Source organism: Panthera leo, chromosome B3, assembly GCF_018350215.1.
Source record: "Panthera leo isolate Ple1 chromosome B3, P.leo_Ple1_pat1.1, whole genome shotgun sequence".
Classification (NCBI taxonomy): domain Eukaryota; kingdom Metazoa; phylum Chordata; class Mammalia; order Carnivora; family Felidae; genus Panthera; species Panthera leo.
In genome coordinates this window covers 108,838,057-108,864,566 of record NC_056684.1, presented here as the reverse complement: position 1 = coordinate 108,864,566, position 26,510 = coordinate 108,838,057, and the positions used below count along the sequence as shown (strand labels likewise).

Genomic DNA, 26,510 nt, shown 5'->3' with positions numbered 1-26,510 from the left:
TTCCTTTACTCCAGACCTTTTCAGAAAAGTAAAAATAAGTGACTGATTTCTTAGGTGCCTGCAAACAATGATTAACGCAATTCAAAGCACTAGATCATTAAACAATCATCTTCCCAAATGGACAGTTAGTTGTTACAACTCACTTTTACTGAGTGCCCAAGGGTGTATGACATATTGACATGTGCTTGAATCTCTGATTTGTGTATAGTTCTCATTTTCAGATAAACCATATGAGTTTTCCTAATGACTACAACAATTGCAAAAATCATTTATTTCACTCATCAAGAGTCACATTATAGATCTATAAATTAGCGACAACCTAATGACCTGTGTAATCCACATCCACCCTACAGTTGTGAACTGCAAGCAAAAAGTGGTTACTGTTAAGCAACTGAGTTTTCAGGTTCATCTGTTCCCCCGGAAACTCAGTTCTTATAGTTGGAAAATGCTCGTTGGCAAGGTTTTCAGCCAGGAGGCTACTGCAGTAATTCAGCTGAGAGATGATGAGCACCTAAATCAGGGTAGTGGTGCTATGGATGGGGAGAAGAGACATATTTCTTACCCGTAAGTGGGGAATAATGCCCAACTCCATGTTTGTTACAAGGATTAAATGGGAATGTGAAAGCACCTGTAAACTGTGAAAGCTGGGAAATCTTAGGTGGCATACTTCTGTTTCTTCACACTGTTAATGACAGCTGTCAGGCTCAGTCACCCAGCCTCTTCATGTAAATGTTCAATTTTAACCCACTGTCAGGTTATGTACTACCTGACAGGAGCCCTGAAGATCTTTTTCATCACATGCTTATTATAGTCGACATTTCTGCCACAGTGATGTGCCCAGTAAAGTGAACTTGGTATGGCTTTATTCCATATACGTCAGACCTTGGCAGTAATGATTTATTGAAAAGGTGAACATTTGGTACCGAGTGTTATTAGAAAAGAATGAAGCCTAGTAATGTGGGAGACAGAGAAGACATTTAGTAATATATCATGCTGTGTTTCATAGGATACACAGTCTTGGAAATTAGAAAGATGAGAATAATTTTATCAAATCAAGAATTAAAGCCTTTGAAACTACTAAACCAGTGTCATTTCTGCTGACCTACTGGGTTGGCATTGGCTCCGTTCCTTTAGGCAATTTAGTAAGTTTTGCTTTTCAGCCAGCAACTAATGAATAGGCTGACAGTGGAAAGTTTCTGTAACCAGAATACTCAGAGTTTCTACAAATCATTGCTCCCAAGAATTGTAAGTGGAGTAATATATTCTGCTATTTCATGATGGATTATTTTCATGTCTTCATATTTCATCACATGGATTTTTTCCTTTAACTGGATGATTATATGATTGTCTTATACATCATTGTCCCCTGGTGATTAATCTTTAAATAATCTTGTTTAAACACAGGATGGGAATTTATCTTTAAAAGAAGTCAGTGAGGTGCTTTACTGTATATAAAATGCATGTTTACAATGCATGCTTAACATCAGTTATCCTTTTACATCGTTTAATTTATTGTTCCAAGCAATGCACAAGATTCTCCTAGGAAATGCACAATTCATGGAAAATATGGTATGTTTTTCTTTGTCTATAATAAAATTTACGCTTTATATAGAGAAGCTAAAGAGACACAAGTAGAACAATTTATAAAAAAATACTTGAGAAGGTACAGTTTGACATAAAGGAAGATTGTACACACTGAGTATACAGAGTGCCACGGTGTGGGAGACTTTTCCCAGACCCTCCAAGACTGCAAGAATATAAATGTGTTTGAGTCCATTGGCTTAAGTTAAGTTACCCTGTCTTGCTGATTCTTCCTTATGTCTTTGGTTGGTTTATTTCTCTCCTCATATGCTAGCCCCTGCTTTATTTCAGATCCTCATAATTTCCTTCTTCACAGAGATGGCTACCAATGTGGTAGCTTGTTCACCTGTCTTTAGTCTCTTTCATGCTCCAGTGTAAGCTGTCCAAACCTACAAGAGTAAGCTTTTTCATATTTGAAAAAATATGAAAAATTTCATTCATTCATTTTTCATATTTGAAAAAAATACTATTGTATTTTACTCTTTATTTATCAAACATTGACTTCAGACTCAATTAGAGGGGCACCTGGGTGGCTTAGTCGGTTAAGCGTCTGACTTCGGCTCAGGTCATGATCTTGCGGTTTATGAGTTTGAGCCCCACATCAGGCTCTGTGCTGACAGCTCAGAGCCTGGAGCCTGCTTCAGATTCTGTCTGTCTGTCTCTCTTTTTCTTTCTTTCTCTTGGCTCCTCCCTCTCTACCTTGTACTCTGTCTCTCCCTCTCTAAGATAAACAAACATTAACAAAATTTAAGGAGAAAGACTCAGACAACTCCACTTTAATACCCACAAAACAGTGGCAGGGGAACCCAGTGTCTGCCTAAAAATCCAGCAAACTCTGCCAACTCACATATACAGCCCCTCACCTTTCTCTCTGCCACTGCCTGGTTTATTTTTTGATCAAATTCAAGTTTGGTCTCACCTAGCACTCCTTCTCTTGCTTTTCCTATAGGTAGGCATTACCTTTCATAACTAGTTCCTTCTCTATGTCCATCTGTGACACTGGTTGATGTAGCACCACCAGTTTTGAGATTTGCTAAAATGGGTTCCTCACTGCTGGCCTGCATTAGCATCCTGGGACTGTGGCAACAGTCTCTCATATGCTCCAGTGCCTGCACCTGCTCCCTCCTGCCTGCTGCAGTGATTGTAAAAGGATTTTCCATGGAGATCTGCAAAATGTTTGTAAGGTTTTAATGAATAAAAAGGGTTCCAAGAACAAACAACTATGAAAAATGGTGTCTTTACTGCAAGGCTTCTCAGAGCTTTTGATATGTTAATAAGCATTGTGATATGCTAATGTGAATTGGGACTCTCAGAGAGAGAGAGCTAATGGAACACTTATTTGATCCAGAAACTTTTTTTTTTTTTTTAGACCAACATCTGTTAAAGTCATAGAGAAGTATAGTGTTTGAAAAGATGACAGTTTGCAAATTCTGGACTGCTCCATCAAATCAAATTCCTTACAACTTATAAGTCATTTTGCCTTCTCTAGACATAGTTTTCTCATTTCACTTATATCTTTTCCAACATTTACTGTTTCTTCTAAGCACTCAGGGTCAGCTAAATTAGTTCATATACAGTCCCAGCAAAAGAAGAATGTAGGGGTTTCACCTTCTAGAGCATTGGTTTTATACTTTATACCCATTCCGATGACTATAAAAAGAGATTTGGGGAATATGCTAGGCTGGGAGGGAATGACATGATTCCTTTTAGGCACCACATGAGGCAGCTTATGAGGTACAGTCATCCAAATAAAGGCACTTGCAACATGAGATGGTAGGGTATGTAAGCAAAGTAGTTTTCAGGGCCAGATACTAGTTGATCCCATGAATGGCCAGTCTTCCTCCAGGAGTGAGTTCTGATGCAAATGGCAATCAGAAGCCCATAAACCACATCTCTTACAATGAGGGACAGGATCCTAGGAAGAGGAATTGGAATAAGGTGGGATGACCCATGGTGTCCCTGATTTACCTGAAACAGATCAACTAATTCCTGTTGTCCCGACGTAACCATTAAGAATGCCCTCTTTTCCTCTCAGAAAGGTGTTGGTTTGAACGATTAATTGGACAGCCACCTTAGATAAGAGAGGAGACAAGAGCCAGGAGAGGAACAGTGTGTCCTAAAAGTGAAGGAGATTGCACTGTTTAAAAGGAAGAGGGAAATGAGAGTTGTCAAGGGCAGTGTTAAGTCAGTGATGATGAGGCTAACCTTAATGTAGAACAGTCTCAGTAGGAAAGTAAAGTCAACCTGTTCGGTTTTGACCTTATTCACTCTTCCAGTGCGTTTTGCAAATGTACAATTATTTAATGATCAGGATTCATACTGTGTTGATATTTTGTCAGATTTCTGACACATTATTTAGCACAGTTTTAAGGAAGATGAGAAAGTTCATAATCATTCCTAAGCCTAGAGTTTTATAACCAAATTAAAAATTTTAAATATGTATATAAAATTGCACATCTCCATATCTCCCACAGGGCCTACCATTGTGTTTACACACAGTAAGCACTTGATACATGTGTGCTTCATGTGATCACAAGCCCTGACTATTGGCCAATGCAAAGGGGGCCCATTATATTTATAAAATGGCTAAAATACCATTTTTTAAAGGGTCAAATTGTGCATAAAATTTAATGTCTCTATGCTCACACAAACTAGCTTTATAATTTCACCAAACAAGGGACAGAGTCCCTATCACTGTTGTAATTGTTTCATTTTTGCCAGCAACTTTTGTCAGTGACACACTTTGTTGAAGAATATCTAGTTATTCTTGAGGATTATGAAGGAGATAGATAATACTGGCCCTGGCTTAAAAAGCTTAAAGAATACATTCATTCAATGATATAATGCCTTTCCTTTTTTTTTTTTTTTTTTTTTTTTTTTTATAATGCCTTTCCTTTGATGAAGTGTTTGCTATGCATTACATGAAATTCTAATAGGTAGTAAGATTGTTCATACCCTGTATAGGCAGCTGGAGAGATACAGTCATGCTAATGTTGTTATACTCAGAGTCAGAGAAAGCCTCACATCCCTTTATTTATAGAAAGCTGAATTAACTTTGATTCCCTGGGCAAAACTCTGACTTGGTTTAAAAAAAAGAGTCAAGAATATAGTTACTTACTCATAGTAGCTCAGAATAAAAGTGGGGAAGTGATAAAATAACTTATGGGGGGGAAATGTACTGAATCTGGCAGATAGATACATTTTACCATTGTATACATCCTATAGTTTCTTTCAGAATGCCTTTACCTTATAGGCTATGTGCATATACTGAATATTTTTAAAAAATGTTTATTTATCTTGAGAGAGAGAGAGAGAGCATATGTGCTCAAGTAGGAAAGGGAGAGAGAGAGAGAGAGAGAGAGAGAGAGAGAGAATACCAAGCAGGTTCTGTGCTGTTAGCACAGAGCCCAACAAAGGGCTTGATCTCACAAGCCATGAGATCATGACCTGAGCCAAAATCAAGAGCCAGACGCTCAACTGACTGAGACACCCAGGTGCCTCTATACTCAAGGAGAAGAATAAAATCATAAAATTTTAGTATTTTAGGAAATTTTGCCTAGTGTCATGTGCACATTGCATTATAATGGAGAATGGAAATAAAGGGAACAGCTGGGAAGTTGTTATGGTCACACTAGCCATGGGATGATAAGACGAGATTCCAAGATGTTAATAGAAAGGAAGCTGTAAGAGCTCATCTGAAGGCAGAATGAAAAACTCTTAGTAAACCATTTCATAAAGGGGTCTTACAGAGAGAGAGGAGCCAGCAATGGACCAGAGAACAGCAGCCATGCTCTTGATCAAAATGTTTCCTTGATCAAAATATTTCCTTCATAAAATTGTTCGGTTTTGCCTTTGGAAGTTGTTACTTTGTCTGCATCTCCACCACATAAAGGATCTCTAGATAATGTATGTTGAGACAATGGTCACAGAAAGAAATGCACAGTATCTCATCTCCCTTCCCAGCACCAGACTGAAAGGCTCCCCCCCCCTGCCCCCACCACCCAAAATGCTGTTTATCTGGTTTGGAAACTTGGTGTTTAGTGTATTTCCAGATAGAAGGGAAACAGGAGAATACTGACAAGCAGATAGATCTCTAGACTGGACAAGATACTCTGCCCAGTTATTTAAAGAAAGGATTCAGAGATGGCTGAGAACATATTTATTTGTTGCTGAGTTCAGTGGGTTGATCCTAATAATTGAGAAAAATAGAAGGAGGAGCCCAAGTGAAGGCCATTACAATCATTTCAAAGTGATGACACGGCATCTAAACTAGATTATAATGGGGAGTCACAGGACGCAGCAATAATTTAAGAATGTACAATGTAAGGAGGGGGATGGGGAGACTATAAATGTTAGATTTGTATTTCTCATGTCCCCTGGATATTTTGCCTTCTAAGATTCAAAAATTAGGAATTCCATTCCATCAGTTAAGTACATATCCAAATTTTTGAATTTTTAAGTCAGTCAAAATAATGATTAATGCTTGATTAGTATTGACATGTATCATAGTATATAATAGTGTATCATAGTGACTAAGCTGTTAACAAAGTGAACTAGAATTTTCTTTTTGTGTTACAAAGATATTAACAAATTTTATTTTCTACTGCATTAAATGACATTTGAGTAATGTGGCATAGCAGATTTAAGGACTTCTCATCTGTATTCATGTAAGCACATCCTAGTTTAGTGATGGGGCCCTAAAACAGTTCTTGGCACCTTTCACTTAAGGGGTGTATCCTGTTTCTATTTGACCTATAATCTAGGCCCTGAGAGTATTTGATTCTTTGGGATCCACTGTTGATACTTAAGAACATTTTGTCAGATCAACGTTTAGTAAACAGCTAACATTGGCTATAAGAGGTCTTCTATGGGACAGGATGATTATTATTTGCAATATCAATCTTAAAGTTGATAATGGTATTAAGCTGAGTAGTTACTGAGACTGAAGCTCTGACCTGACTTTGGGCAGATTAATTTCCTGAATTTGTTTTCTTATGTTTACAATAAGGATAAAATAGTAACTTAGAGTGATTTTGTGAGTTTGATGAGATAACATATGTAAGGCTCATAATAAGCACTAAGTAAAGTTTACAATTACCATTAATATCTTGGATTTTTTTTAAGTTTTACTTATTTTTGAGAGAAAGAGGAAACAGAGCATGAGTGGGAGAAGAGCAGAGAAAGAGGGAGACACAGAGTCAGAAGCAGGCTCCAGGCTCTGAGCTGTCAGCACAGAGCCCGACGTGGGGCTCAAACCCGCAAACCATGAGATCATGACCTGGCCAAAGTCGGATGCTTAACTGACTGAGTAACCCAGACGCCCCAATGTCTTCGATTTTTAATGGCCTTTCACGAATATCTCACCTGGGAACTGACCTAATTGTCCTTTAAGGAGATTTATAGCTTCTTCCTTTCTAAAAATGCAAATAACTTATGCTTTTTCTAAAAAGGTACATGCTTATTGTAAAAATTTAAATACAGACTAGCTTAAGCAACACAAAAATCCCCACAAATTCCATTTTCCAAATATAGCCAACTAACATTTTATAAACATCCTTGTAGCCCTGTTTCTGTATATATCTATAAATCGAAAGCAAACTTGCTTAATATCATCTCTGCCACATTCTGTTGGAGGTCATGAATTCAGCCCAGATGGAAAGAAATAGATTCCACCTATGGTAGGAAAAGCAATGACGTCTCAATGCAAAGACATGTGCATACCAACATGGAAAAAAAATTGTGGCCATATTTTGAAATCCACGATGAGGAAATTACACAAAGATTCAGAAGTCAGAATGAATTGTACTGAAGATGAGTAGGAAGTTAGGCTGCAGAGGACACAGGAAGCTCTTGGCTGTATGCTCCACAGGTACTGTTCTTGGAAGGCTTCAGGTTGTTGGAAGTTCCACTGCAGTCCTTGGATCTTGGATCAGTAATACTTGTGTTTTGGCAAAAAGGTATCTTATTTCAAATATTATATCTGGTGCTTCCATAATTAAGCACAATAGTAACACTTTTGTAATAGTACAAAATAAACAGAAAAGAACCATAAGCAAAAGAAATTTTATTTTCACCTTAATTATACCATTCTGGACTCACTTTATTTTCTCTTTTTTTCCTGCAGCTGATAAAGCTGGACTTTTAAGTAGGTAGAGCAGGTTGATTTGCATTTTATAACTTGAGCAGAGGAAAATCCCTGTATCAAAAATCATTGTACTGTTGTATTCTGAATCTCACCATTATAGTTTCCTTGTTTTGTTTTTAAAGTTTTTTAAATAAAAAGATACAATATAAGAATTTATAAATATCCTGAAAAGTACAACTTATATATATCATTATCATCTGTTCATCAGATTAGATCATAATTGAACTCTGTGTGTGTGTGTGTGTGTGTGTGTGTGAGAGAGAGAGAGAGAGAGAGAGAGAGAGAGAGAGAGAGAATGGAGATGGTAGAGGAGAAAAATGCCTTATCCTAAGTTAACAGAGGAAAAAAAAATATTGGAAACAAAGTACAAGTACTAAAAGTATGTGTTGTTCCTTGAAACCAAAACAGTAACAATTTTTAGACATAGAAAAAAAAAGTCTTAATTGCAGAAACAGAAAGGTCTATCATGCTATCTTTTCCAAGCTGATATTCTATTTTTTTGTGTCTGTGCTGACTCTTGCCAAGCTTGGCATCACCTGATATGAACATATCTGATTTTCCTTTAATCATTTGAACTCAGCTGAAGTTTAAGTCTTACTTTGTAACTATGATTTTTGAAAAATAATGTAAAAAAAAAGTATCTCCTTTCCCTTGGGGCATGTCTGAGTGACTGTTCATCACCAGCAAGCTCTGTCTGTGTGCTTTTTATTTCCAAACCTCCTCACATTTCTCCTTCTTCTGTCTCTAAGATGGCTCTAGAATTTGAGGAACATAAGAGTGACCAGTGTCCCAAGGATGGCAGATCAAGCTATACCCTTGCTTGAGATGGTGTTCAGTACCTAAGACAGCTCCCTCAGAAGTTTTGTGTGTGTGTGTGTGTGTGTGTGTGTGTGTGTCAGAGAGAGAGAGAGAGAGAGAGAGAGAGAGAGAGAAAACTAGCCTTTGTATCAGCTGGGCAATGCATCAACCAGGAGGTTGTGATATCCTGAGCAATGAGGTAGGCCCCGGTAAGAAGGGGGCTCAGGGTAGTGGTAGGTATATTAAAGAAAGGGAAGATGTAGCACTAAAAGGAGCTGGGGGCCTCTCAAGATAACACACCATTTTAATCTTTGATTATCTTTGGTTACCTGATATATTTTGATGCACTTTAGGAAACATTGTTTGATTTATAATAAATGACTTAGAAATGATGAGGTCAGTATTCATTGGGTGTCTATTGTTATTGATCTATTATCATTCCTCTTATTTCAGGATCATTGTTCTATATTTTGCAGCTAGTCTTTATTAAAGTTACAAAAACTTCTTTAGCTATATAATCAAAGTAAGTATGCTAATTTTACTAGAAGTCTGAATGAACTGTGCTGGATTAGAAAGAAAAGAAGAAAATAGATTTACTTAGCATAAAAAAATAGAATAACTGTCACAGAAGGATCATGTGAAGATCAAGCTATTTTGATCCTTTGACTGTTTTTTTATATTAAATATAATTTATTGTCAAATTCGTTTACATTGATTCTTTGTTCTTACTTTAATTTCTTGGAGTTCTTTTGAATGAACAAAACTTTTACATCTTTTCAGTCATCTCCTTCCCTCCCTTTCCTTCCATCTTTGATGTTACATTAGTAACTTATTAACATTGGATTATGTTTTTTATTATATGTATTAATTTGTATTATTATATATATTAATTTTATAAAATTAAGTGATTCTTTAGGGCACATAAGAAATAATATCAATAATCACTGCCATTCAATTATTGAGACAATTTTGATATAGTCAGTTGTTATGGCATTCATGGATTGTCCATAAGCTGATGCAATCTGTCCAATATTATGCTATAACTCGCTAAATTCTGAAAATTGTCCCTCTGTGTCCCAACTCATCTCACTAGTTGACACTTAATTCAAATAATGATTTAATTAACTTGGAATTCCCCCATTCAAAATTCTTACATCCCTTAGAGAGAGTATATTAAATAGTTTTCAGTATTTAATATAAAGTAGTAAGATTCATCTCTAACTGGATAATTGGCACATTTCACATACTAGCTGAAATGGGGCACAGATTGAGTGAGGTTGGGAAAGAGAAAATATCTGCTCATAAGTGGATACCTGGAGGGTGCCTACATATATGGGTCATTGCAAAAAAGGAGCATCCAGGAAAGCCAGGAGCCATTATGAGAGAGCTGGAAAGAGACTAAGACTTTGAAACTGCAGGTTCCTGAAGATCAGCTTCTTCACTTTGTTCTAAGACCAACAGGAATCATTTCATGTGTCTTAACAGGCTGGGAGCTACACATATAATCACAGATTGATGGAACATTTTCCTTCTATATCTTAAATATCATTGTTAAAGGTGGACGTTAGTGAATATAAATAGAAAGGGAAATGATGGTTAAACCACCTGCAAGGCTGTAAGGTTACCAGAAATTCATTCTCATAGCAACATTTTAAATCGCTCAGTCTACAGCCAATGTTTACTTGCCAAGGTTTATAAGAAGATAATTAGGAAAAGTAAATGTTGGATGTCATCATGAATGGGCACAAAAAGTCTAAAAAGTAAAAAATCATTAACGAAATGAATAGATGCAGCTTGACCTAAGGAGCAAACAAAATGAAGTGACTAGAGAACATAATTCCTTCAGAGACCCAGGTAGCATCATCTTCTCTGTTTTTTGTGAGCAACTCGTAAGAGTGGAAGCTGAGTTACAATTAATTCGCTGAACATAGATTTTTTTGTTTGACTCTGCAAATTATTTAACCATGAGAAATAAACCATATTTAGTTTTTATGTTTGGGCTGGCTATAAGTTTATTTGTGAATTTCTATAAACCATGAAAAGGAAAAAATCATTAACCTTCTTTCAAAGAATGTGTTTGGGAGAATTAAAGACTATATTTTCTAGAGAAAGTAGTGGCCACTACTTGAGAGCAGGAATTCTATCTCTCTTTTTATCATCATATCCCTAGTGGCTAGGGTAGTGGCTGGTATAAAATAGATGTTCAATAAATATCTACTGATATCTACAATGTTGAATGAATAAGGAAATCTATGACTCGTTATAATGGCATTATTCAATCTTTTAATCTATGCCTCCTTTTAAATACATTAAACATTCATGACCTTAATGTTTATATTATAAAAAAATAGGTGTTTTGGATTTGAAAATATAAAGTATATTAAATATTTTAAAAGTATTTCCTAAAATATACTCTTGGGCTCTGATGTACATCATGAGGAGCTCACTCCCCTCCTCCCCCAGTTCTCTCTCCTGTTGAGAATCCATTTATTTTATTAGGGTTTAAATTATTTTAGTTGTATAACTAATCAAACTTAGCAGCTTAAAATAAGAACAGCCATTTATTTTTGCCTTGAGTCTAATTTATGTATAGATAAGAATGCATGACTTATTTCTGGTCCATGTGGTATCAGCTTGGGTGGCTTGAATGGGTCTGTAAGATCCACTTCTTAGTTGGCTCAGCTACCAACATGGCTTGTTAGCTTATGTTGTCAAGCCATGCACTGCACACATAGTTATAGATTGATGGAACATTTTCCATCATATCTTAACTATCAGTATTAAATATAAATATGAATGGAAAGAAACGTTTTATTGAACCACCTGTATAGCCTTAAGTGTTACCAGAATATTCTTCTCATATCAACATTTCAAGTTGTTCAATTTAAGGCCAGTGATTAGTTGGGAGCTTAGCTAAGCTATTGGCTAGGTGCCTTGATTCCCCTTCATGTGGGTCTTTCTAGAAGAATGCATGGGCTTCCTTACAACATGGAAACTACATTCCAAGGGCAGATGTTGAAAAAGCAAGAAATCAGAGGTTTCCAGTTTCCTAAGGCCTGGGCCCAGCTAATGGCATATGAGTACAGTAACCATATTCGATACCTAGATTCAAAGGGAAGGGATATAGACCCTGTCTGTGAATGGAAGAGGTGTCAGAGGTTTGTGGCTATCTTTAATCTACCATCATTATCTTCAAAATAATCCCTTTGTGTGAATTAGAAAATAAAAGACTTTTAGGTAAGGCATTTACAGATCTGTATGCCAGAATTACCAAGACTTTAAATATGATAAGCTTGCAAAAGTAGCTTGTCTAAAGTTGTCCTAAGCCTAAAAGGCTAAAGGAGTGCATGTAAAAAGAGGTTTATCAAATGTTAATAAATTAGCCTAATTATTATTAGTAAAGTAGGTGAGTTGATTATATCGCATTGCATTCAAAGGGTAAAATTATATAACAGGCCTCTATAAAACTAGCCAGGCCAACCATGGGCATTCATGTTTGGTGAATGATAATGGGTCTTCCCAATTTATTTATTATCTTAATATAGCCAAAGCATACGTCACCTTAACTTCTAAACATTTTATTCTTCTACTCACATTAATGATGTGTATTCCTTCCATGTTTTTGTATCACCAATAATAAGACTTTGATTAGAAAGAAGGATGTTTCTGAAAAATTGCTTCTTAGGTTTTTGGTGTGTGAAAATACTAGAAAAAATATTTGAATACTCAGGATGTTCCAGAATCTGGTGTGTGTTCTAGAAATATAGTAGGGAGTACAAAGAACAAGGTCTGAAATATAGCAGTAAGCAAAAAGGACAAGACCTATGCCTGTACTCATGGAATTTGCATTTCTAATGGGGAAGATAGAGAAGTAAGTAGATAAGCAAGTAAGTAAATAAATAAAAATAAAGTGGTGATAAATAAAATTAAGATCTCAGGTGTAAAAGTTAATGGAGAGTGGTCTTGGAGAAAGGCGATGTTTAGAAAGGTGATCACAGAAGCCCTCTGTGGTGAGCTGGGCTTTGAACAGAGACCTGAATGAGGAGAGAAAATGGATCAGGTAAAGATCTTGGAGAAGAGTGTTCTAGGTAGAAGGAACAGTTAGTGAAAGGGTGCTGATGCATTAATGACTGGATATTAGAGTAGCAGCAAGAGGGGTAGTATGACTGGAACAGAAGGAATGAGGGAAGGCTGGTAGAAGTTAGGATTAGGGAGGGAGGCAGTGCTCTGATTATAGTGTCCTTGGGACATCACCAGGTTGGATTTAAGTCTAAGAGTGATAGGAAAGGGTTGAGGTAGAGAGGCCCAAGATAATTTCATTCTTTTTTTAAAAAAAGATTATTCTTTCTGCTGTGTGAAAAATTGTTTGCTAGCTATTTCAATGACGACGATGATGAAGACGATGATGATGATAGTGGTGGTGATGATGGTGGAATAGAACATTTCATGGAGGCTTACTCCCTATTGGATTCTCTTTTTAAAACTGTTTTATTTGAATCATCTCATTTAACATGATTAAACCCCTTTGTGAAGATTCTATTGTAATTTTAAAGCTGTAAGTGAAGAAATAGAAGCTCAGAAAGTAATTGGCCCATGGAAACACAGCTAGCTAGTGGAAAAGCACAAAGAGTATGCAAGGGTGCTGGTAAAGGTGGCGAGCTGTGACTGAACTGAGGCTATATTCTGAAGGTAGAGCCAACAGGAATTGCTGATGCATTAGGGATAGGAAACGAACCAAAGAGTGAATTGAAGGATGACTTTGTAGCTTTTGGTCCGAGCTACTAGCTGTGGCTTTACAAATTTCTGAGATAAAGGTACATGTGGTTGTTGGAGAGAGGGTGTTGTAAATTAAGAGTTCTTTTTTGGGTATGTTTAACTTGAATGGCTATTAGATATCCAACAAGGTAAGCATGTCTATAATTCGGGAGACAGGTCTTACTTTGGGAATTAGCAGCAGAAAGATAGTTTTTACTGAGATCTGTTTACCTCATTATTGTGTGTTATGCCTCAGGGCCTCTCTCCTTAGACGTGTGCCCATTTACTGGAATGAAAAAGACAAGAAATAACAAGTGTTGGAAAGGATGTAGAGAAAAAGGAACTCTTGTGCACTGTTGGTGGGAATTGGTATAGCCACTGTGGAAAAAAGTACGGAGGTTCCTCAAAAAATTAAAAACAGAATTACCCTATGACTATAATTCCACTACTGAGTGTTTACCCAAAGAAAGTGAAAACACTAATTCAAAAAGTATATGCTCCCCTATGTTTATTGCATTATTTACAATAGCCAAGATATGGAAGCAACCCAACTGTCCATCTGTAGATGAATGTATAAAGATGATGTGTATTGGGGCCCCTTGGTGGCCCAGTCGGTTAAGTGTCCAACTTCAGCTCAGGTCATGATCTTGTGGTTTGTGGGTTCAAGCCCTGCATTGAACTCTGTGCTGACAGTTCAGAGCCTGGAGCCTGCTTCAGATTCTGTGTCTCCCCTCTCTCTGCCCCTCCCCTGCTCCCCAAAAATGAATACACATTACAAAATTTGAAAAAAAAGATGATGTGTATGTATATATAATGAAAAATGACTCAGCCCTAAGAAAGGATAAGATCTTACCATTTGTGGTAGCACAGATGGATTTAGAAGATATTATGCTAAGTGAAATAAGTCAGAGAAAGATAGATACCATATGGTTTTACTTATATGTGGAATCTCAGAAAACAAAACAAATGAACAAACAAACAAACAGCAGAAACAGACCCATAAATACGAAGAGCAAATTGATGATTGCCAGAGGGGACGGGGTAGAGGGACAGGCAAAATGGGTGAAGGGGAATGGGAGATATAGGCTTCCTGTTTAGGAATGAATAAGTCATGGGGATAAAAGGCACAGCATAGGAAATATAGTCAATGGTATTGTAATGGCATTGAATGCTGACAGATGGAGTGAAGCATAACTTATAGACTTGTAGAATCACTGCGTTGTACACCTGAAACTAATGCAACATGTGTCAACTATACTTCAATTTATAAAAAAGAAAATTAGGGGAAATCCATAGAAGCAGAAATGGTATTCCCACTGGTATTAAATTCTGCTCCACCTCCCCCCCTCCAACCCAGTTAAGACCCAAACAGATTTTGAAGTTTCAGAGTTATTAAAACTTTTTGGAGTGATCTGTTGTGTCCTAATCAAGGGAGAATGAGAGGGAGGACCAAAAGTTCTCCAAGGGACTGGAAAAGTACTAATGAATAAAAAAGATATTGGGGTGCCTTGGTGGCTCAGTCAGTTAAGTTGAGCTGCTGACTTTGGCTCATGCCATGATCTCATGGTTCTGAGTTCAAGCCCCACCTGGGGCTCTGTGCTGACAGCCTAGAGCCTGGAGACTGCTTTGGATTCTCTGTCTCCCTCTCTCTCTCTGCCTCTCCCCCACTTGTGCTCTCTCTCTTAAAAATAAACATTAAAAAAATAAAAAAAGATAAGATTAGTTGATGATGGCCACATTGCTGCCAAATATAAATGCTATTAAAAATGGACATTTTGGCGAACACACACAAAGATGTGCCCCTTTATCCTGGGAACACAGACTGTGGTGGGAAGTGGTGTTATTGCTTGCTATGAAATATCGTACTTGTTGTTACTCTAGTTTTGAAATGTATGCTAGTCCTAAACACTGAAAATATTTTTAAGGAAGAGGACCTGCACATGTGATAAAATTTTATAAAATTATACACCAAAAAATGAGTGCACGTAAAACAATAGTGAAACATGGATAAGGTCTACAGTCTTGTTAATTGTTTTGTACCATTTTCAATTTCCTGGTTTTGATAAATTACTTTAGTTGTGTAAGATGTCATCAAGAGAATCTGCATGTGGGTACATGTGAACTCTCTGCATGATTTTTACAACTTATGTCAAAGTAAAAAAAAATTTAATATAAGTACATATAATTGAATAGGTCTTACCTTTAATTATGACCTTGTTTAGTCCTACCCACCACACTCACATGAAAATGGGGGGCAGAAGTGGATATATTTGTAATATGCTTAACTTAATGGGACGTTGATTATATCCTTCATTTATTAATGCTGTACACTTTTAATACTTTGGCAGTTTTATTCATGCTTTAGTGCTTAAAATGTTTATATGAGCAGAATGTGTGCATATTTAGTGTACCCAAAAGGATGAAATGTGTGGTAATTTGTTAAACTAAAAGGCAGTAGAAAGACACTTTGGCAAATATAGCATATTGCAAGCATTCTAGGGAGCCAAACAAGCTAAACATGTCAAAATAATAGGTAGTCCTCTGATATTTATTGACAACTTATAATAGCAAAACACTATTCAAAAAAATGATTGTAGAATTATTTTATTAACCTCTGAAATGCTCATTATTTTAAAAATATAAATTCTCTTTATTTCTCTTTTCTGAAAATGAAAAACTTCCATATTTGTTACATGACTCATCTACTCTAATTTGTTCACATTATTTCTGTATTTGACTTTCCTAATACCAACAACGACAAAATACAGATGTTAAATCTTTGATAACCTATTTTTTGTTTTGGTTTTTAAATATAAATATTCAAAGATTTAAAGACCATCTTGCCATTGGCAACAACATGGATAGAGCTAGATAATATAATGCTGAATGAAATAAGTCAGTTGGAGAAAGACAAATACCATATGATCTCACTCATATGTGGAATTTAAGAAACAAAACAAGTAAAGGGGCGGGGGAGAGAGAGGTAACCGAAGAAACAGACTCTTAACTATAGTGAACAAGATGATGGTTACCAGAGGTTACCAGAGGTGGGTGCGAGGATGGATGAAATGGGTGAAGGGGATGAAGTACACTTATGATGAGTACTGAGTAATATATAGAATTGTCAAATCACTATACTGTATACCTGAAACAAATGTAACACTGTATGTTAACTCTACTGGGAATGAATGAATGAATGAATGAACAAGTAAATTAATAAATAAATACCCAGTTGAGACATGTCAGCACTATATTGTTTCTATTAAGTTTTAACAAAACATCTTCTGCCTTAAAAATTGTTTTGTACTGGGGCGCCTGGGTGGCTCAGTCAGTAAAGCGTCCAACTTGAGCTCAGGTCATGATCTCGCACTCCATGAGTTCAAGCCCTGCGTCTTGCTCTGTACTGACAGCTTGGAGCTTGGACCCTGCTTCAGATTCTGTGTCTCCCTCTCTCTGCTCCTCCCCCGCTCATGCTCTGTCTCTCTCACTCTCAAAAATGAATAAATGTTAAAAAAATTAAAAAATAATTGTTCTGTCCTGGTATCAAAATCTCTAAATGACAGAAAAGAAAGAAACAACTGAGTAAATGCTTATAAAATCATGGCTTTCTGTTGTAAAATTGTAATTTGTTGTACTCAAACAACTGTTCTTAAAAAACCAAATGATTTAGGGGCGCCTGGGTGGCTCAGTCGGTTAAACGTCCGGCTTCGGCTCAGGTCATGATCTCGCGGTCCGTGAGTTTGAGCCCCGCGTCGGGCTCTGTGCCGACAGCTCAGAGCCTGGAGCCTGTTTCGGATTCTGTGTCTCCCTCTCTCTCTGCCCCTCCCCCGTTCATGTTCTGTCTCTCTCTGTCTCAAAAATAAATAAACTTAAAAAAAAAATTAAAAAAAAAAAAAAAAAAAAAAACCAAATGATTTTCTGAAAATAGATTAAGGTTTTGAAGTTGCTTCACTAGCTTGATTTTATACCACTTTCTTCAGATGGGATTTGGCTGATGAAATTGCAAAATGAAACAGACCATACTTTGTTTGGAGGAGTCATTTTTCAGATGGTTTTGAGGATATAGAATGGAAGTGACCATTGTCTGAAACTCCACTTATTTGTGAATTGCTTATGGAACATATGTGGTTGCTAAACATTGTGTTTATGAATATCAAGCGGAATAAAGTACTGCCCCTTTTCAAAAGAGTGTACTGTCAATCAAGGGCTGGAACCAAAGAGACAGGATAGGGTAGGGTAGGGTTAGATTGGAGGTATGTTGAATTTGGGCTGACTTCAACTGCTTTTAAAGATGAGGTTAATATTAGTAGCCTGACCACATCTGGAGAGAGAAGAGTTGGTGAATTATAGGTTGAGGGAGGGCATAGCAGTCAGGGGAATTAAAAAACTGTATTGCATTCATAGGGCCCTACAGGTAAATAACAGTGGTTTGCAAGTTGGCCTTTCTCTTAATTAAAACGATGGAATAAAAAAACTTGCAATGCTAGGATTAAACATGAGTTTAATAACTGTAATTTTCAGGCAATTCCAAAATTTTAATTTAGCTGTTAATTCTAATCCTGTTTCTCTCCAGAACCTCCTTTAAAAAGTAGAATTCTTTAATTTGTCTTCACTCCTTATATTTCTGATGTTCTGTTAAAAATATTTACAAGCAGGGAAGTATTACAGAAGCTGAAAGAAGCAAGCAATGATAAAGAGCATACATTTCTAAACTGGATCATCAATCCCTGGAAAACTTAAATTGATTAGGCTTCATTCAGGAGGACAAGGCTGCCGGATATCTTTAGTCATAAGGCTAGAATTCCTTAGGCAAATTTTAACGTTGGATCATCTAATTCTTTACAAAATTCATTAGCCACTCTCATGTTTTGCCATGTTAACTAGGATAGCACATGCTCATAAAGCCATGTTTGTCATACTGAAGAACATTTCCTGAATGAATACCTAATTCCAGGTACTCTTCTCAGGGCTTAACATGAGTTAATCTCAAAAAGTTTGTAAAGACATCGCTGTCAAATGATTCATTGACTTGGCCAATATTCATATTTATTTTTACTTGGGATATTTGTTTTATTTTCATTATTTCTTCTCTTTCAGCTCTTCTTTATGCAACCATTTTTGGAAACGTTACCACAATTTTCCAGCAAATGTATGCCAACACCAACCGATACCATGAGATGCTGAATAATGTACGGGACTTTCTGAAACTGTATCAGGTCCCCAAAGGGCTTAGTGAACGAGTCATGGATTATATCGTCTCAACATGGTCCATGTCAAAAGGCATTGACACAGAGAAGGTATGCGTTATTATTGCTGTTGTTATTTATTTTCCATTTCAATGGGATCTTCTGATGCCTATAGCTTTCCCACTGTATACTGCTTCCTAAGTGACATATCAGTCAATCATAGTATCTATTGAGTGCTGAGAAGGTGAAAAGCACTCAACCATTAATCATCAGTGTAGAAATTATGGTTTCTGTAAACAACTGATTACTCCATTTCCCTAAAACACTTGTTACGACTCAGAGTAATTTGCTGCATTCCTCTAGAATTAACAGTGCTGCCGTCTCTTTGGGTTGATTTTATTTTTAATTTCTCCTTTGACTTTTTGCCCATCTAAAATTTAGAAAGAAATGGTTTTGCTTATAAACTAAAAAGTTCTATGTCTTCTATGCTGTCCTCTACTTAAATCTCTCCCCTTTCTCACACATATTTACAAAGCAACTTACAATTATTTATTTTCCTCTTCTCCTTACACAAATCTGTAAAGTGGATACCACCTCATTCATCTGACATCTCTATTTTCTTATTTCTCACTTGTCTCTTCATGAAACCTCTTCTAATTCTTCCCATCTATTTCCTACCAGGGGCAAAGAAGGACCCAAAGTCCTCCTTAAAAAAAAACAAATAAAAAAAAATAAATTCTGATTTCCTACACCCAGCTGATTCACATCAAATATGGGGAATGGATAGTAGGGCTTGAACACGAGTTTTAGAAAAAACTGATCTTGAACTGTTTTACTTTATAAGAATCAGTGGAGACCATTATTTTTAGGTACTGAATTTTTGACATGCTAATCAGATAGTACATTACCTTCCTTGCCATTTCCCACAAATTTGATTTGTTCTTTTCATCATATGATGTTGACTTGGAGTTTTTCTTTAAGATCTGCTCAGTAAGCACCTTTCAATGTCAAAGGGAAAGAGCAAATGAACCAAGCAATGTTCAGTCAGAGGAGTTTCATTTAGGTAGTTCTAAGTCAGAGCAGCTGTTGTTAGGAGCAGATGGTTGAGGGAATATTTAGGGACCAGACATGGAAGTGTTGAGGGAGGGAAGCCTTCAGAGGGAGTAGAGATGAGATACTTGGGGGTAATTATGTGAGGAATCATGAAAGAGGGTGAGATTTCCCCCTTCCAACAAGATGCAGTATTAATTTTCTAGTTAAACAGCCATTAAAGTGGAAGGTATGACCACAAACAGGAAAAAGACAAACCACCTTCTGTGGAATTTGATTAATGTATGTCCAAGCCAGACAATATGTGGTTAAAAGGAGGGTGTCCAAAAAAAGGAAGAAAATCTTTCTCAGGGACACAGGTGAGGGTCAGTGTTTAGGACATCAGAAGCATGATGTCCTTGGAGGTCCACATTCAGTGAAACTGAGATCAAGAGACAACTGTCTACCTTGTCAATCACCATCTCAGTCAGAAGCTTTTCTTTTCAGAAAATTCAGTGGAGTCACATGGCAGCTGGCAGAAAACATCAGTAAGATGATGGAATAATGGCCTTTTACATTTGAAAAGAGACTGACCTATACTTTAAGCCCAGATCTAGTAAGGGGCAGATTTTTGAGTCCCAGATGCTGGGGTAGTTCAGGAAGGGAGCTGAATAGATTCTCACAAACTTTAAGGACCTGCTCACCTGTCTGCTTCTTGATGGAGTTGGGGTATAGTGCAATGGCATGGGGAATGTCTGAAAGTGGACGTACCATGCAGGAGGAAACAATTTCTGAGTTCCTATTATTTACCACTTTCTTTTTGTTTGGTTTGCCTGTTCATCATTTGTGGCAACAGAAATGTACTTCTGATTAGTAGAGTATCCAAAGAGAGTAGAATAATAGGGAAAAAAAGATTGGGAAGCTAATATTAAAGGTAAAATAAACCTTTAGTTCAAATGAAAAGATTCTTAAAGAAATAAGTCAAAGTATTAAAGTGGGTTAGCTTTTGGATAAGAAAAAATCATGGGGGCGCCTGGGTGGCTCAGTTGGTTAAGCATCTGATTCTTGACTTTGGCTCATGGTTTGTGGGATCTAGCCCTGTGTCAGGCTCTGTGCTGACAGTGCAGAGCCTTCTTGAGATTCTCTTTCTCCCTCTCCTCCCCCACTTGTGTGAGCGCACTATCTCTCTCAACATAAATAAACATTAAAAAAAAAAAAAGAAAAAAGAAAAAATCATGCCTCTAACTGAATGGGAAGCCAGAAAGAGTAGTTTTTGACTAATGGGAGAAGCAGAGTTAAATAACTGTGGCAAATATGAAAGCTTTGTTATGCATGTATAAAACATATCTAAAGTTTAATTTGATGTGGCAGCGAACTCTCCATGCCTGTATTGATTTCTCCCAGCCTATTAAGAAAATCCCCGCCCAAAGACATGAGAGGTAAGCCGTGACAGAACTATAAATAAAGGGATATATGCTAAAGTCTGGGCCTGGGAAGGAGGTATATGAGATTCTCACTAATTTCAGAGTCAATGAGGCTGAATTTTAAAATGTATCCTTACAGAAACAGACTCTTAACCCTGAGAACAAACTGATGGTTACCAAAGGGGATGGGTGAAACAGGTGGTGGGGATGAAGGAGTGCACTTGTGATGAGCATCAGGTGTTGCATGGAAGTGATGAATCACTATCTTGTACATCTGAAACTAATGTTACACTGCATGGGAACTAACTGGAATTTAAATAAAAACTTTAAAACAGTGTATTCCTGGGGCTCCTGGGTGGCTCAGTCGGTTGGGCGTCTGACTTCGGCTCGGGTCATGGTCTTGCAGTTCATGGGTTCGGGCCCCACGTTGGGCTCTGTGCTGAATGCTTGCTTGGAGCCTGGAGCTCGGATTCTGTGTCCCTTTCTCTCTCTGCCCCTCCCCCTGCTTGTGCTCTGTCTCACTCTGTCTCTCAAAAATAAATAAATGTAAAAATAAATAAATAAATAAGTAAATACATAAATAATGCATTCTTACCACACCATATCCTATACTGAACCAAAAGAAAAAAAAATTGTCATTCTACTTTGGTTTAGTAGGGAAACTAACAACCACAGCAGAAAACCCACATGCCTGTTAGGTAGGCATTCAGTAATTTGACAAATAAATAGTATATATAACATATAATTTTAAAATATGATAATAAAGTATCCACATATAGACACAAGAATTAGTAGCCAAAGCAAAAAATGGGAATAAATATCTCAGAACTAGAGTTTACTATGGATAAGAACTGAATGTAAGTTAAAGGACATATCACAAAGAAGGAATTGATATATTATTTAGTGTAATTATAAAATGAGCTAAAGATCTAAGAAAATATTTAATGAGGGTTTCCCATATGGCCTAACATAAATATCAGATGGACTGAGTTAAATGCAAAAAATAAGAAACCATAAACTAGTAAAAAGAAACTATGTGAACATGTTTAATTTATCTTTGTACATATTAAAGCAATGGAATACATAACAAAGTAACTGGTGAATAGATTTGGCTAGAAAATATAAAATCTTTCACACCAAAGACCATGAAAATGAAAATAAGATAGAATATTTGGAACAAATATCACAAATGAAAGGTTAATTACCTTAATATGTAAAATGATTTTGTAAATCAATAAGAATTAAGATGCCTGAGGAGAAAAATTAGCTGAGTACATAGTTTATATAAATATACAAAAATACAAATTATTAATAAACACACAAAAATACTATTTTAACTTGTAATAGATACTGAAACAGCAAGAGACCATTTTTAGTATTTCAAATTGCCAAAGATAATGGCCACTCTTGGCAAATGCTGTAGTGACTGACACTATCATATAATTCTGGTTTATATGTAATTTGGTAAAGCATTTCCTTTTTTGTTTATTTTTGAGAGAGAGAGAGAAAGAGAGAGCCTGAGTGAGGGTGGGGGATGGGCAGAGAGAGGGAGAGAGAGCATGCCAAGCAGGCTCCATGCTGTCATCTCAGAGCCCAATGTGGTTCAAACCCACAAATCATGAGATTATGATCTGAGCTGAAATCAAGAGTCAGTCGCTTAACTGACTGACCCACCCAGGTGCTCTGGTATGGTATGATATTTCTTGAAAGCAGTTTGATTAAAATAATATCTTAAGTTAGGGGGATATTCTAGAGCTCAGTCCTTGTGCCTCTTCTCTTTCCTATCCATATTCTCTTCTTCAGTGATATCTTGCAATCTTATGACTTTAAAATGTGTGTTAACCCTTCCCAAATCTATATACTCGTCTTGGACCTGTTCTGGAACTGTGGACTCTCCTATCCAACTGCCTACTCACATCCGGTGAGACGATCCAGAACTGAACTTCTCATCATCTCCCATAAACCTGCTCCACTGAACATTCTTCCCTAATGCAATTAATGGAAACTCCACTCATCAGTTGCTTAGACAAACGTCCCCGTATTAAAACCTCCACCAAATCCTGCTAGCTCCACCTCTAGTTCTAACCCCCTTCATCTCTGGTCCAAGTCACCATTATGCCCTACCTGGGTTATTGTATAGGATACAGTAAATATTGTATTGCAGATATTGTATTGCAGATAACAGTAGATATTGTATTGCAGTATACTTTCAGCAGAGCAGCCAGTGAGTTTATATGGCTTTCATAATAAAGCTTTCTTCCTATCTATCTACCTATCTATCTTCTATTAATCACATATTCATCTGTATTGCAGGATCTTTTGATAATAATAATGAAGTTGACTGAGCTTGTTAAAATACAAGGGTGAAAAAAAAGGAAATGAAAGATTGATGATAGTAATCAAATAAATTCTGTAATTCACAATCTCAGAACTATGAACATAGTTGAGGTTGTAGCTTTAGTAAACAGCATCTGAGTTTTAACAATTATCCCGTATTTGACATGAGAGACCTCCATTCAACTTTCTGTTCCTCAGTGAGCCAAATACTTTGTCTTACTATATGTTTCTTGTCTCACGTTTTTTTGATGGTCTCTTTCAGATATTTTATTAATGTTGGTTGTTATCAGATTTAACTATGAGTATATACTGGAAAAGACTGAAATGTATGAAGTTAAATGTCTTTGTTCCAATGCTTCTCTTCTCTCATTTGTTCTAAAACAGCGATGTTTTTTTTTTTCAGTTGCTAGTACAATAGAACTTAATGATGCATTGCAGCTAATTAGAGACGAACCTTCGCCCCAATTACTGAGATTTCCTTCTATCGTTTCCACATATGTAGTTTTATAGATTTTTTTGAAGTCAGCTTTACCCCCACAAGCAAATTAATCACTGTGATTTAACCCAGTCTTGCCTTATGTGAATAATGTTTTCTCTAATACAAATTGTGGCATTAAAGTCAGGACTTACATGGAGATTGTAGTATTTCTATCAGGAAAGGTTGCCTTAGGCAAGATATTCTATATGGAACAGTACCTAGATTAATTTTATTTGGTTGAAAATATTTTGTTGACACCTAATTGTTACAATTGCTTTAGATTCTTTTTAATTTTAATAACCAAAATCCATCCTCTGGGCTGTGCTACTCGCTAACATTCTGTGCACTTAAAAGACTGAGAAATGGGTGGAATAAGTGAGGATTTAAAAAGGAAAAAGGAGATTATGGGAAAAAATAGAAAGGATGATGAAGCTTAAAACCTTATCATTTTTTATTTCTCACTGTCTCACTTTTTTTTCTAACATGCAATTTGAAAAAGAACAGTAGAAAAAAGCTCTTTGGTCTTCATTTCTTGTTTCATGTGTTTTATAATAAGCATAAAGTATCAGTAGGAAGATATCATTATATGAAAAGTTCTGGCAGAATTATGCAAAACATTCAGGCAGAAATATGCCTTTAGAATTTAAAACAATTGAGATTTGAATATTTTCATATCTTGGATCATTTTTTTAACCAAATCTATCAAAGAAGTACTCTACTTCTTCCAAATATGGTGGGCAATATATTTTTTCCTATAAGTTAAAATAATGTCCTTTTTAGTCAAGTTACTTCTATATGTTATTTTTTAATTTAGAAAAGCACGTCTACATATTTTTCTTTGTATTCCTAAATGTGAAAACAGCAATGACATTTTCATACCTGGCATCATTTCCTTGGTTCAATATTCAAATACTCCCAGAGGTTCCTATGACAATGGCACAGTTGGTTAAGCATCTGACTCTTGATCTCAGCTCAGGTCTTGATCTCAGAGTCTTGAGTTCAAGCCCTGTGTTGGGCTGTGTGCCGGACGTGGAGCCTACTTCAAAAAAAGATTTAAAAAAAAAGGGAGAGAAGACATCAGCCTTCCAAGAAAACTTCTGCAGACAAATGTGCTATGTTAAACTTATCATGTAGGGGCGCCTGGGTGGCGCTGTCGGTTAAGCGTCCGACTTCAGCCAGGTCACGATCTCGCGGTCCGTGAGTTCGAGCCCCGCGTCAGGCTCTGGGCTGATGGCTCGGAGCCTGGAGCCTGTTTCAGATTCTGTGTCTCCCTCTCTCTCTGCCCCTCCCCCGTTCATGCTCTGTCTCTCTCTGTCCCAAAAATAAATAAAAAACGTTGAAAAAAAATAAAAAAAAAAACATATCATGTAAATACATACATGTGAACATATTAAAATGAAACTGAATTGGTCTTAACATGCATTACAAAAGCACTCTTGTCTTTACTAGAGAGGTAATAATCATTCCAGTCCATATTAATCAGATCATAGATAAAATATTATGCTAGTAATTCTAGCTGGATATTTTATTTTATTTTTTAAAATTTATTTTTTAAATATATGAAATTTATTGTCAAATTGGTTTCCGTACAACACCCAGTTCTCCTCCCAACAGGTGCCCTCCTCAATACCCATCACCCACCCACCCCTCCCTCCCACCCCCCATCAACCCTCAGTTTGTTCTCAGTTTTTAAGAGTCTCTTATGCTTTGGCTCTCTCCCACTCTAACCTCTTTTTTTTTTTTTTTTTCCTTCCCCTCCCTCATGGGTTCCTGTTAAGTTTCTCAGGATCCACATAAGAGTGAACACATATGGTATCTGTCTTTCTCTGTATGGCTTATTTCACTTAGCATAACATCTAGCTGGATATTTTAAAAGAAATACTATCAAATGACAGCACTCTTACCAGAAAGTAACCATGACGGCATGAAGTTCTGGGAATCTTGTTATATGGTGGATAATTAAAGGAAATATGAATATTTAGTTTGGCTAATTGAAGGCTTGGGGAGAGGTATGACAGGTGACTTAAAGTATTTTAAATTGCAGTGATGTAACTGCTTCAGGAAAAAATTAACTCCCTGCTGGTAAAGGATACAGGCAGAATGTAGTACACAATGAACTTGCAGGTCCTGACACTAATTTAATAATATTAAATATATTACATGATAATTGTGTCTGAATGATTTGGAGTACCATTACGTATCATATCTTATTTAAAATTCAGACACATATATTCAAGATATCCTATACCAAAAATGATAGAATAAGATTCTATAAGTCAGTAATTATTTCCCAACAATTTTTTTATTAGTAGAGCTATGTACTCTGGTTTCACAAATGCAACTAATTGTTTTTTTTTTTTTCCTATGGCTATAGAACAAATGCCATTTTTAAAAAATTCTGAGGAACACAAAATCCCTGATCAGGATAAGCTAGGCCTTGCCCAAGAAACAAGTGACATATTATTTTTCTGTGGTTGTTAAGTAATCTGTTTGTTGAAAGGGACTGCATAGTCTATCCTTGTAAGGAACTATTCTATAGCCTGTTGTGGGAAAGCATCATGCCTCGAATTTCTGAAAACTCTGACTTTCTACCTATATATAAACATGGTCAGGGAACTTGACTATTGTCATGGCCACATGTCTGGCTCATTTGTTACCCACAAAAATATTTTGAAGTATTCAGAATTATTATTAACATTTCTCCTTTCTAGCTGGCCTACAGGCTTTCTCTGAAAATGTGGACTTTATCTGAAGCTTCGATTTTATTTTTCCTTCCA

The 26,510-nt window shown here is 36.5% G+C and overlaps 1 protein-coding gene across 3 annotated transcripts in view; it reads left to right on the top strand.

Moving 5' to 3' along the window:
• The window catches only part of KCNH5 (potassium voltage-gated channel subfamily H member 5), a 301,067-nt gene that overhangs the window by 176,174 nt on the left and 98,383 nt on the right, over positions 1–26,510 (top strand). For all 3 annotated transcript variants that reach the window (XM_042943442.1, XM_042943444.1, XM_042943443.1), the window contains one exon: positions 18,377–18,576. In XM_042943442.1, coding sequence (XP_042799376.1) covers positions 18,377–18,576 — 200 coding nt within the window. The remainder of the gene's footprint in view (positions 1–18,376; positions 18,577–26,510) is intronic.